Consider the following 13718-nt stretch of genomic DNA (forward strand, 5'->3'; position numbering starts at 1 on the left):
AAACTTCCATACTGTGAGGTCTTGTGCAGATGTTAAGACGATGAAGAAGAGCTTTGTTTGTAAACGTATAGAAATGAGGGAGGAGCCTAGACTACGCTGTTACCTCTGGGTCCATGTTCAATTTTTGGGGCCACTAATCACATAGAATACAATGTAGGTGGTGCTCCCAAGATTTAACAGAGTTGAAGTGTGCTTTCACTTTTTATTTTATGTATATGTCACCTAACCTATTTTTATTCAAGGAGCACTTATTAAATTTAAAAATTGGCTTGGCCCACTGTAATAGTTACAGCAAGCAGGCTCAGGATTAACTGTTGGTCTTGAGTGGTACAGACACCAGGACTTTAAGGGATTGTGGGAATTAAAAGGACTTGTTAATTGTATACATCACAATTGATTAAAGAGACTCAACTATTGTCATGTGCAGAATGATATTGTAGTTTTTAAGAAATTTGCAGAAGCTCATTTCTATCTTAAGTCTGACCCAGTTTTAGACTCAGGGAAACATATAGGCAGTGCTTGCTTGAGTTTTTCTATTCAGCACAGATTAAGTGATCGGCTCTGATAAAATATTAACTAAATTTATATGACTTCTCGATTGTTCCAAGTACAGAACATTTATCACATGAGCCACCATTTCCTGAGCTTTCTGTTACTAAATATTTTATCTCACTGCTCCCATTGTATAAAATCTTACAATAGAAAATGAATACTGTATATTAATTAAACCCATTCATATGTTGCGGTAGAATGTCAGATTAGTGTGTCATACATCAAAGTTTGTGCAATAGGTTTTGCATAATCCAGAAGCATTTAATAACATTTGAGGTTAATTTTGCCTGTGAAGTATAGGGAAAGAAAAATGTTTGAAATTTAAATTATGCAGATAGCTAAATCCTTAATCCTAAAATTTAAATCCCTTAAGTCTGTCTGTAGTGTTATTGAGGCTTTTTAATAGTCATGAAATTGAGTGGGTCTTTACTCAGATTATTTACAAACAAATTTTCCTGTGTGCTCAGTGACACTTAGATTTATTGTGAACAAAATACCATCAGCAACTTCTGTTGTGCTGATTAAAGATTTAATTTCCCGAATACTTACCTATACTCCTGTCCCCCTCATACAATATTAGTAACTGTGAAACCATAATTAAGTCACAAAAGTAGCCTGTCTCTTTGTTGTAATGCAAATTTGCTGATGAAAATTGGGAAAGAGGAGATAAGTTATTTTATTTCAAGTATTAATAAAGTGGAGATTACTTAAGAGGTAGTGGAGACTGGCTGAAATGCTAGGGAATGGTCTTCCCCTGGCTTGCCACAGAATTCTTAAATGGAGGGTTGGTCGGCCTAAGTTTTGGTTTTGTTTCTCCCCATTTAATGAGATGGTAGCCTGACTTATCCCTCAGAAATGTTGGACTTTCCTGGGGCCTGACTTCCATGCATTGTCAACAATCAACCACACATCTGAAATGGTTCAACTGGAAGGGCCACTGAACTGGGAGTCAGGGGCTCAGAGTTCCATGTGGCCAGTGATGATGAAACCTTGGACATGCCTTTACACATGCGAGAACCTTCCTAAAAATCTGAAACTTTGGCCATTTTGCTGTTTAAATTTCTGGTGAAGCCATCTCATCTCCATGTCCATGTCCATGTCCATCTTGGGTGGTCGTCATACTCATCGAATGAGCATAATGGTCCCCACCTTCCCCAGTGAATGGATTTTGCTTACTTTCGGAAGATGCTCTTGCTTTTTCTTTCATGATTGTGAATTTCTGAGATAACCAGTGTTGACTATTAACTGGTAGTAGGGGGTCACAATCATGCGAATTCATTAGACCCTTTCTCTGTGGCTGATGCCTTAAATTTCTATTCAGGAAAGATGTGTCCATTAGATTACAACTTCTTATTTTGTTCATGCTTTTTTTTTTTGCAGGGGTCTTGCCCCTCAGAATAAGCCAGAACTGCAGAAGGTGATGGAAAAAAGAAAACGAGATCAAGTAATAAAGCAGAAGGAAGAAGAAGCACAAAAGAAGAAATCTGACTTGGAAATAGAACTATTAAAACGGCAGCAGAAGTTGGAGCAGGTAAGGGTGACTTTGGTGAAAGTGGTTTTTTTTATTGAGCCATATTTGACATACAATATTGTGTAAGTTTAAGGTATTCAGCATATTGATTTAGTACATTTATGTTGCAATGTGATTGCCACTGTACCTTAGCTGACACCTCTGTTGCATCACATAATTATTTCTTCTACAGTTGGGAACCATTAAGATAATCTCTTAGCAAATGTAAGACACAATTTTGTTGGCTGTAATCACTCTACTGTGCATTAGGCCTCCAGGACTTATTTATCTACTAGTTGCAAGTTTGTACCCTTAAACAACAACTCCCATTCCCTCATTTCCAGCCCTGGATAACCACCGTTCCACTATCTGCTTTTATAAGTTGGTTGTTGTTTTTTAAAGATCCCACATGTAAGAGATATGATACAATGTTTGTTTTTCTCTGACTTTTCTCACAAGTTGTCTTTTTTGTCCTGAAAACTAAGAATGTTGGAACAAGCAGAATTTATCAGACAAGACAGATGTAAATGTTTATACCATGAAAGGAAAATATGAGACAAAATGTGAGCAAATAGTCTAAAATACATTGAAAGTGAAGTCCAGAATTATATTGAGGGCCTAGAAGAGATTCAGGAGGAGACAGTCAAAAGCAGAGCTATGACTGAATTCACAGCAGTGTTGGGAGCTCAAGCACTTGAGTGAAATTTTACTTCACTGAGAGTACAGGCCAGCTGTGTTGATTGCAGGATCTTGTCTTAACCTTGATTTTTAGATTCTTGTGATTTCTCTGTATTGCTTGTAGTAACAACCCACCTACTGCTGCTCTTGTGAGGAATTGCCTGAATCTCCATGCATGCGCGCGCGCGCGCGCGCGCGCGCGCGCGCACACACACACACACACACACACACACACACACACACACACATACATTTATTTATTTTAACTGGAGACTGGGAGAGAATTTCTTCCATTGGGAAACGAAGTCATTAGGGACTTTGGAAAGAGGAATGTCTTGAAAAGCCTCTCAGTTTGTAAATAATTTTTCTATTTCTGAATTTTATTTAGCTTGAACTTGAGAAGCAGAAACTGCAAGAAGAGCAAGAAAACGCCCCAGAGTTTGTGAAGGTTAAAGGCAATCTTAGGAGAACAGGCCAAGAAGTGGCCCAAGCCCAGGAGTCGTAGGCCCACGCCTCAGAGACCCCAAGGAAGCTGTGAGCAGGCATCTCCTCAATTCTTAATCTCAGGGCAAAAGCCCCTGGGAGCATCCCAGCCAGCAGAGAATTGTTGCTTAAAAAAGGATTTGGACTTGGTTCACCTACAGTCTGGGTGGGTAAATTACCTGTGACAGTTGCAATTCCTATTCGCCAAACAAAGGACGTTGACCAGCACTTAGGTTGGGATCTGGACCTGTGTTCAAAGACTTTTTTTAAAAAAAGGAAGAGGACACTGGAGTAATTCTTGAGAGTTGCACTACTTGGTTTTTCTTCCGATCCAAGTTTAGTGGGGCACAGAGCCTTTTTTTCTTTTAAAACCTAAAGAAAATGTGTTTCATTCTTCCTTTAATTATCTATTAGATAATTTAGATCACACAGAAATACATTTAATCTGTTACAGTCAATATTCATCAATTCTATTTTGAGAATCCAAATTTTCTTGTTTAATTTATACCTTCACCCATGTTAGGATTCACACCTGAGAATGTTGATGTTAATGTTGAGCACAGCTATCACCTTTGTTGACATCAATAGGGTGAGAAGGTTTAAAAATATATAAACAGACATACGTAAACAAAAATACGTAAACGGCCATTTTGATCTTGTCTTAACTCCTTTTGGTTATGCTCCATGGTAACATTCCAGTTAAGAGAAGGCACATTCTATAAACCCATTTATTGCTTTGATAACTATTAGGGTTTTAAAAAATATTTCTTGCTGAGCTAGCTCCTTTTATATATGAAATAATCTCCCTATCTTTTGGAGAATGAAAGCTAGTCCACATAACTGAACTTCAGTGTCAAAAGTAGAGAGTCCAAATCTTTTGATTCCTTCTGAGAGCAGTGTGGGGAGTGCTCCCACTGGGAGCCTGGGGAGGAGGAATGATTTTAGTATTTTAATGTGAAGCAAACATAGATTGGTCTCAAGAGGCCTCGTTGGAAGATTCATAGCAACTGTACATGTTGAATGTTACCCATTTCTTTTTTTTTTTTTCTTAAGAAGAAAGACTATTTCCCCACTCTCTTAGTTATGATGATGGTATTGATAACGATGACGTTTTTGACTACTGTACTGCATCTCAGGAAAAGCCCAGGTAAAGGGAGAAGCTGCTCAGTTTTCCCACCCTAGCAAGCTACTCAAAGTGAAGCCCAGGTTACCAGTAACAGCAGAGTTCTTAGACATTTTATACTGCTGGTATGATCCTTTCGACTTGGGTGGTCTGGAAGAATTTGTGTGGATTCAGTATGTTCTCCCTAGAGACGATTCAGCCAGTAATTTCTACATTGAAGACTCTTCTTATAATTCCTCTAAAAGCTTGTAGAAAGCTGGATTCTGAGCTTCTGCATTCTTAGTAAGCATAGTAGAAATTAGCTTTCTGTGGGAATGCTTTAATTTTTATACTTAACAATTAGGCTCATATTCGGTCCTGATGTGAACAAGATAAAAGTAAATGCAATGATCACATACTGCTAGTTCAGGAATATGTGAATTACACCTGGAATGGATGATTTCTCTCATCAGCAAGTATTATTTGAATAAAATAGGAGGTGCTTAAGATAAGATACTGCTCTATAATAGTTTGCTTTTGAAGGATGGAACAGTAGCTGTTTTTCCCATCATTCTTCCTTATGAGAGAAGAAAGTACGTTAACTGATCATCTTGAAAGTATATTTCTGATTGCACATTGACTGGAGTTCTTTCTTTGTGCATATGGACTAATGATGTGATTTGTAAAATGAGGATTCAGGACTGGCCTTACATACCCTTTAACTGCATGCAAGGTCTTTAGATCCTGTGTCCTCGAAGCAGTTCTGCCACCTGATAAAATTCTCAGGAGCTCTGACAGGCTCCTTCAGAAGGACCAATTCTGTTCCTAGAACTTACCTAGAATCCATTCTTCCCTAGGAGAAAATAAATTACAAAAGCATTTCCCTCCCAATCTCACTCACAGATCTTCAGAATTATTTGTAGTTAGTGTACGAGGTCTGGCCAAAAGAAGACTTGTAAATAGCATACAGTGATGTCTTAAGACTAAACAGTGGAAGGTCCACATAGAGAAGCTCTTTGAAGTCATCAGATCAGCTTAGCTCACAGGCCTGAGTTTAAAAAGGCGTCAGTCTCCCCCACTCTTTAATACTGCACAGTCCAAACCCCTAGGACTCATGAACATCCCGTCAGTTTGTGCTTTGAGCCACTTTTTTACAAAAATGGCTCCATTTTTCCACTCTGTGGTTTTCTTAAACTAGTTCAGTGTTTTATAGTCTCCTAGTAGTAAAGTAGTGTTGCTTTCTAAGCTATAACAGTTGACTTTATTCTTCTACTCTGAAAAATCTTGACTTGTTTGAGTGTATATAATATATATTAAGGGAGCCTTAATGGATTTGTTTTCATAATTTAATATTTTTTGTATTTGCTCTTGTATAATTGTTTTTAATGGAAAGTATTACAGAATTGAGGGTGGAATTCTTAGAGCCAAAGTTATTCTTAATAAAAATCACCACTTGCTTGGACCATGCAGCTGTTTGTTTGTCTGATGTGTTTAAAATGGATGTTTGGAACTGAAGGGACGGCGGGGAGGCTGTGTTCAGTTCAAAGATCAGGAGGCGGTGCTAGGGCCTCCCTTGGGTAACTATCCGCCTTGACAGCCTTGCTCACAAGTCACTTATGTCCTCTTGCCTTGTGTCAGTCAAGACTGACAATTTATTATGTCAAATCACACGAAGGTATTATGCTACGCTTGCGTAGAATATGTGGTATTTTAGCAGCAGCTGTCAGTCTGCGGATCAAAGTATTCTGAATTTTAGGTAACGTGGAAGGACAATGGGAGATACATTTTGGGAAGGAACATTTTTTTAGTACTTGTGAACTAGTATATCTGGCACGTCTGAAGTGTGACCATAAAATTATTTTGCTTATGCAGCTATAAGTTAATGTAATTCTCAGAGAAGTTACTTTGGGAAGCTATACACAGGATTTCATTTTGCTATTGGTTAAATTAGTTTGCAGGTTTCAATCTCTTTACTTTTCCAGTCCCAAATTATTATTCAGCTTGATCACCCAATTCATACTATCTTTGGACTCTTTTTGAAAATCAGATCTACTCAGGGCAGTAAGATTTGTTTCCTCTAAGGTTATAGAGTTCTAAAGGCCAGCATAGAAGATGGTCCCAAAAATTATTTGAAGAGTAGCTGATCCTTGGACTAACTAGGCATTTTCGCAAGGTGACAGTTTTGAGGCAGTCAGTCCATTTCATTGGAGCACTATATGTTTGTTTCTTATAGTAATAGTAATAGATTTGAAAGAAGACAGAGGGCAATTAATGTGTTTGGTAAGACTTGAAATGCTATAGTACATCTAAAAGAATTATTAGAATATTACTACCAGGCTTCATTTACTAGTATAATGAGAAACAAAGTGTTTTCTTTCTGAGGTTTTAGGTTAAATAAAATCTTTATGAGCTAACCTCATAATTACAGTTTCTACTTTTTTTTTCCTCATGAGAAAATGCATTCTGATTATCAATTGGGGATGTTTTGGATGTCTTCTCAGTTGCTCCTAGATTTCCTAGTAAGATGGTAGTTGCCAACCACCTTGCCAGTAAAAAGGGCACTTGGTTATTTACGGAAAGTAGGCTAATTGCTACTGGGATGTTACTGCTCCAGGCCCCTCAAAGTTAGGAAATATATTTGTGTGTGTGAGTGTAAATATGTATTTATACACTTGCATTGATATTTATTTTTATATCTCTAGTTACTAAAAGTCATTAGTTAACAGCAATGTCTCCAATTCTAACCCAATAGCACATTCCAGCTTTCTTCCTTTCCATGTTTGTAGCTCCCTTTTCTAGCTGGGAAAGCCTGGCTGCCACCCTCCTCCATGTCCTTACTTATTTTAGTCGTCTCATATATAACCCATCCGACTGCTCAGCCACCGTGTTCTCTCTGGCCTTGCCTCAATTACTCAGGAAGGAAAGAAGGGAACAATCATTTATTTTTCTTGAGCATTTAAACACTTACTGTGAATTTAATTAAACTGCCTCAAACAACTTAAACTGCAATTACAGATTTAGTGTGCCTGATTGTGTGGAACCTTTCAAGTCCTTAACACAGGAACCATGCTTTAAGTATGAGTAATATTCTCAACAATAAAGTTAAAAAATACTTCTCTACAATTATGGCCATCTATGCTACCATAACATACCTAAGGATTCAGTTATACTTTATTACGTCTCCTGGGCTTGTAGTAATCTTACCAAGCCTTAAAAAAAACAAAAACAAACAAACAAACAAACAAAAAACAAAAAAAACAGATACTGGGACTAACTACATAATCTGGTAATCTAGGTTGTTGGCTGATTCTTAATTAGGGCATGAAGTCTGGGTGAGCTGTCCAAGCTGATTCACCCATGAGTCACAGGCCTTACTTAGATAAGTCCTTTTTGGGGGAGAGGGGGTATTTATTATAATAAATATAAATAAATAATTTATATTTATTTTTATAACTATAAAAATAAATATAAACTTATTTTTATATTTATAATTCTTGCTTGCTTTGTCGGATTTTTTATTACCTTGCCATTTATATTACTTTAATTTTTTGAAACTTGGTGTAATTCCCAGAAATTGTGTGCTCCAATTTTGTATAGCCAGCATTACCTCATTGTCCTGCCTTTATGATATACTAGAGGCCCAGTGCACGAAATTCGGGCACACGAGGGGGGGTCCCTCAGCCCGGCCTGTGCCTTCTCGCAGTCCGGGAGCCCTCGGGGGATATCTGACTGAAGGCTTAGGCCAGCTCCCCGCTGCACTCGCCAGCCGTGAGCCCAGCTTCTGGCTGAGCAGTACGCTCCCACAGCACTGACCACCAGGGGGCAGTGCCTGCATTGAGCGGGATAGAGCTGAAACCAGCTCTCTGGCATCCCCTGAGGGGTCCTGGATTGTGAGAGGGCACAGGCCAGGCCAAGGGACCCCACTGGTGCATGATCAGGGCCGGGGAGGGACTCAGGAGGTTGGCCAGCTGAGGAGGGGCCGCGGGAGGGCTCCAGGGCATATCCTGCCTGTCTTGCGCAGTCCCAATTGGCTGACCCCAGCAGCAAGCTAACCTACCAGTTGGAGCATCTGCTCCCTGGTGGTCAGTGCACATCATAGTGAGTGGTTGAGCAGCCTTAGCATATCATTAGCATATTACACTTTGATTGGTTGAACCGACTACTGGACACTTAGCATATTAGGCTTTTGTTATATAGGATTGGTCTTGTCCATTAGCATTATTGAAAACTTAGGTATGCCTTATTAATATCTTATATAATTAGTAGGATTTTGTCTTCTAAGAGTCATCAAGTTTCTATGCTGAATTCTTTGGTTTGAGACCTTTAATATTTATTATCTTGGACATACTGTTGGGTCCTTCTAAATTTTGTATCATTATTGATCAACTGAACTCCTCTTCTGCTTGATTATTATATGTGACCATTGATGGTGATCAGTCTTCTTCTTGTACTATAGTTTTTTAGTTTCTTTATCTTTCAGATTTTCTGTTTTTCTTCTTTCCTGTATACATAGCTAGAAATAAGATATGTCTATAATTTATAAAAACATATATTCTTAATAGAATACGCTAACTACTAACTACCCTCATATATAAATATTCCCTTAAATATCTCTATAATAAAGAGCCAGGGTGTAACACCGTTACCAACGAAGCGCGGCCAGACCGAAAGTCTGCTTACCCTGCAGGTGCGGTGCCCTAGCACTGACTGCTGAGGGGACTGCGAATCAGGGCCAGAGAGAGGCCTGAAGAGAGAAGCAGGGACTGATCCGTTGCCTCTGTGGCAGCTTTTGACCAGCACTTGCCTCTTTCTCTCCCAATCTGGCCAGCAGCCGAGCCTCCATTTCTCTCCAGGACTCCACCGGGGCTGCTGATCAGCCCTGCCTTTCTGATCAGGCCCCATTGATAGGCCCAGAGATGCTGACTGGCATAGAAACTGACCAATCAGAACCAAATCCAGGGGCTTAGAGGTGTTTCTGTCCAGGGAGAGCATTGATCCAGGCCGGCTCCAGCAATGGCCTTCGCAAATCTACAGAAAGTGCTCATTAGGGACAGCTGGACCCTTGCTGCCAGAAGATCCTGCAAGATGGAGGGCTGCAGGTGGTGGAGAAGCAGAACCTGAGCAAAGAGGAGCTGATAGCCAAGCTGCAGGACTGCGAAGGCCTTATCGTCCACTCGGCCACCAAGGTGACCGCGGATGTCATCAACACAGCAGAGAAGCTCCAGGTGGTGGGCAGGGCTGGCACCGGCGTGGACAACGTGGATCTGGAGGCCGCCACAAGGAAGGGCATCCTGGTCTTGAACACTCCCAATGGGAACAATCTTAGTGCTGCAGAGCTCACCGGTGGGATGATCATGTGTCTGGCCAGGCAGATTTCCCAGGCAACAGCTTCGAAGAAGGATGGTAAATGGGACCAAAAGAAGTTCATGGGAATCAAGTTGAATGGAAAGACCCTGGGAATTCTTGGCCTGGGGAGGATCGGGAGAGAAGTGGCCATCCGGATGCAGTTCCGGCCTCCTTTGGCATTCAGCAGCTGCCCCTGGAGGAGATCTGGCCCCTCTGTGACTTCATCACTGTGCGTACCCCTCTCCTGCCCTCCATGACAGGCCTGCTGAACGACAGCACCTTCGCCTTGTGCAAGAAGGGCGTGTGTGTGGTGAACTGCTCCCGCAGAGGGTTCGTGGATGAGGGCACCCTGCTCCGGGCCCTGCAGTTGGGGCAGTGCGCGGGCGCAGCGCTGGACGTGTTCACGGAGGAGTTGCCTCGGGACCACGCCTTGGTGGACCACGAGAACATCAGCTGCCCTCACCTGGGCGCCAGCACCAAGGAGGCCCAGAGCCACTGCGGGGAGGAGATCACTGTCCAGTTTGTGGACATGGTGAAGGGGAGAGCCCCCTTCATGGTGGGGGTCATGAATGCCCAGGCCCTTACCAGCGCCTTCTCTTCACACACCAAACCTTGGATCGGTCTGGCAGAAGCTCTGGGGACTCTGATGTGAGCCTGGGCAGGGTCCCTCAAAGGGAACATCCAGGTGGTAATGCAGGACTTATCCCTGAAGAATGCCGGGAACTACCTGAACCCTGCAGTCATTGTCAGCCTCCTCAAAGACGCTTCTAATCATGTGAATATGAACTTGGTGAAAGCCAAGCTGCTGGTGAAGGAGGTCGGCCTCAATGTAACCACCTCCCATAACTCCGCTGTGCCAGGAGAGCAAGGATGTGGGGAAGGCCTCCTGAGCATGGCCCTGGCAGGTGCCCCCTACCAGGCTGTGGGCTTTGTCCAGGGCACCACACCTGTGCTGCAGGCACTCAACGGAGCTGCCTTCAGATCAGAAGTGCCTCTCCGCAGGGGTCTGCCCCTGCTCCTGTTCCGGGCTCAGCCCTCCAACCCTGCCATGCTGCCTATCATGATTGGGCTCCTGGCAGAGGCAGGCGTGCAGCTGTTGTCCTACCAGACCTCGGTGGTGTCCGATGGGGAGACCTGGCACGTCATGAGCATTTCCCTTCTGCCCAGCCTGGACGCCTGGAAGCAGCATGTGACTGAGGCCTTTCAGTTTCATTTCTGACCTTGGGGCTCACCAGGACCAGCCTTGGGGGCTTTGTGATCAACATTTAGAGGTTGCATTCCCGGGGCTGACACCACTTATGTGGTCTGACCCCTGTAATAACCACTTAATAAATAGCCCATCATGCCCCCCCACCTTCAAAAAATAAAAGAACCAAATCTGGGTCAACTGTGAGGAGCCAATAGCTGCCTAGGAGGTGGAGCTTTTGATGCTGACTGGCATAGAAACTGACCAATCAGAACCAAATCTGGGTCAACTGTGAGGAGCCAATGCCTGCCTAGGAGGCGGAGCTTTTGATGCTGACTGGCATAGAAACTGACCAATCAGAACCAAATCTGGGTCAACTGTGAGGAGCCAATGGCTGCCTAGGAGGAGGAGCTTTTGACACTGACTGGCATAGAAATTGACCAATCAGAACCAAATTGGCCAGCAGAGGAGGGCAGTTGGGGGTGATATCAGGCCATTGGGGAGGGCAGTTGGAGGCAAGATCAGGCTGGCAGAGAAGGGCCATTGGGGGTGAGATCAGGCCATTGGGGAGGGCCATTGGGGGCAAGATCAGGCCGGCAGGGGAGGGCAGTTGGGGGCAACCATGCCTGCAGGGGAGGGCATTTGGGGGTGAGATCAGCCCGGCAGTGGAGGGTAGTTGGGGGCAACCAGGCCTGCAGGGGAGGGCAGTTGGGGGCAAGATCAGGTCAGCAGGGGAGGGCAGTTAGGGGCGATCAGGCAGGCAGGCAGAGGCAGTTAGGGGTGGTCAGGCAGGTGAGTGGTTAGGAGCCAGCGGTCCCAGATTGAGAGGGGGATGTCCCCGACTGGAGAGGGTGCAGGTAGGGCTGAGGGAACTCCCCCTCTGTGCATGAATTTCATGCACTGGGCCACTAGTATACTATAATCATCCTTATTTTGTATTACAATTCCTTTTTCTATTTGGTATGAATCTGTTGCCTTTTATATATTCAACTTAAAATTTTCATCTCTTTTTTTTTTTAGATGCTCAGAATGTTAAAACATGGCTAGTGGAAGCTTTTCAAGCTTATTCCTTTGTTTCTATTTGAGTTTTATAAAATATTGCTTCTAACAGTTACAAAAACATCCTTATTTTGTTACAACAGTACAATGTTTCAGACCATCCTATTTTTTCCTGACATAAGATGTAGGACTATGTGCCTCTTAAGGAGTACTGGCTCCTCTTGATGGAGAGTAGAAATAGAGGTCAAGATCTGGTGTGAGGTGCGCTAGAGAGGTACTGGTGGACAAAAGAGGTCCTGCACTTTGAGTAATGATAGAGCTAAAGGACATGAAGTTACCCTGGTTTTTCCATTTAAACCCCTGATGTGGCTCTAATATTTCTTATTGTATGAATCTCATTGCACCAGAAACTTTTTCATTACACTTACAAAGATTTCTTGAGATATTTTCTTTTAAAATAGGAATTATGAAAGGGGATTTGCCTGACCAGATACCAAAACACACTTTCAAGCAACTGTAATTTAACTAGGTTGATATCGGCCAAGATTAGACAACTAGATCAATAGAATGGGATAAAGTCCAGGGAGAGAGTCATTTACATACTGAAATTTATGATTTAAGCAGAATTTTATTTCAAATTCATTACCAAAGGTTAAACAATTCAATGAAAGGTTTGGGGCCATCAAAACCAAACAAATATGTATTCCTCTATTTTACACCATATATAAGACTAATTTCCATATTTATTAGGGTTCAGCATAAAAGTAAAACTATAAAAGTATTAGAAGAAAATATAAGGGAATATTTTTTTATAATCCTGGGAGTGGGAGAGGCTTTTCTAAACAAGACATCTAACCCAAAATCTATAACAAAGAAAACTGACATATTTAGGGGGTGAAAATTAAACTTTTTTTTTTTGTATTATAAAAGGTTAAAAGACAAGTAACAGACTAAGGTATAGTACATATATGGCAGAAAATGAATAATTTCTAAATTACATATAGTATGTCTATAATTGTCAATCCAATAAAAAAAGACCAAATATATAACAGGCAGTTCACAGAAAAAGAAATACAAATGGCCCATCAATACATGAATGTCACAAATACTAGGAAAATGCAAATTTAAACAACAATGAGGTCATCTTACACAAATATCCACAAAGCAAAAATGAAATAGTTGATAATTGATATTGTTGGTGAGGATATGTAGAAACAGTACTCTTATATGTATACCGTTGGTGGCAGTACAAATTGGTAAAGTCAATTTTAAAACATGTTTACATTGACTAGAATGGAGATAATAAAAAACACACCAGATGTTGACTGGGATGCTGGTCATAATGTCAAATGGTGCAGCTACTTTGGAAAAGTCTGGCAGTTTCTTAGAAAGTTAAACATAGATCTATCATATGACTCAGCAGTTCTACTCTTAAGTATATATCCAAGAGAAATGAAAACATACATCCACACAAAGTATTGCACACATGTTCATGGCAGCATCTATCCTAATAAAACAGTAATATGCAAATTGACCGTACCTTCGCTATGCTCACAGCCAATCAGAGCGCACAAGATGGCAGTTAATTTGCATATGCTGAGGGAGGGAGGAGTGAAGAAAGCAGAAAGCATGGCGGCTGCGCGGTTGGGCGGTGGCGCAGCTGTGGAGCACGCGGCCATGGTGGCCTCTGAGGCGGTGGCGGGCAGTGTGAGTGGCGGCGACGTGGCCACAGTGGTGGTGGCGGCAGTGGGCGGGGCGCGCAGTGGAGGCGGCAGGCGGGGCATGGCGGGCGGTGTGCGAAGCTGCAGTGGCCTTGGAGGCGGTGGTGGCTGCAGGCGGGGCGTGGTGAGGCGGGTGTCACG

At 42.3% G+C, this 13718-nt stretch overlaps 1 protein-coding gene and 1 pseudogene across 7 annotated transcripts in view; both read left to right on the plus strand.

The window, feature by feature from the left end:
* FAM107B (family with sequence similarity 107 member B) overlaps positions 1-5792 on the plus strand; it is a gene marked incomplete at its 5' end in the record, with an annotated part of 259485 nt that extends 253693 nt beyond the window's left edge. For all 6 annotated transcript variants that reach the window (XM_079768515.1, XM_079768518.1, XM_079768519.1 and 3 more), the window contains 2 exons: positions 1933-2083; positions 3129-5792. In XM_079768515.1, coding sequence (XP_079624641.1) covers positions 1933-2083; positions 3129-3245 — 268 coding nt within the window. In that variant the 3' untranslated portion in view covers positions 3246-5792. The remainder of the gene's footprint in view (positions 1-1932; positions 2084-3128) is intronic.
* A 2991-nt stretch (positions 5793-8783) lies between these two features.
* On the plus strand, positions 8784-11325 carry LOC307102508 (D-3-phosphoglycerate dehydrogenase-like; annotated as a pseudogene). The gene has a single exon. The product of its transcript is annotated as a D-3-phosphoglycerate dehydrogenase-like (transcript).
* The last annotated feature ends 2393 nt before the right edge of the window (positions 11326-13718 follow it).

Source organism: Cnephaeus nilssonii (genome assembly GCF_951640355.1).
Source record: "Cnephaeus nilssonii genome assembly, chromosome: 1".
NCBI lineage: Eukaryota > Metazoa > Chordata > Mammalia > Chiroptera > Vespertilionidae > Cnephaeus > Cnephaeus nilssonii.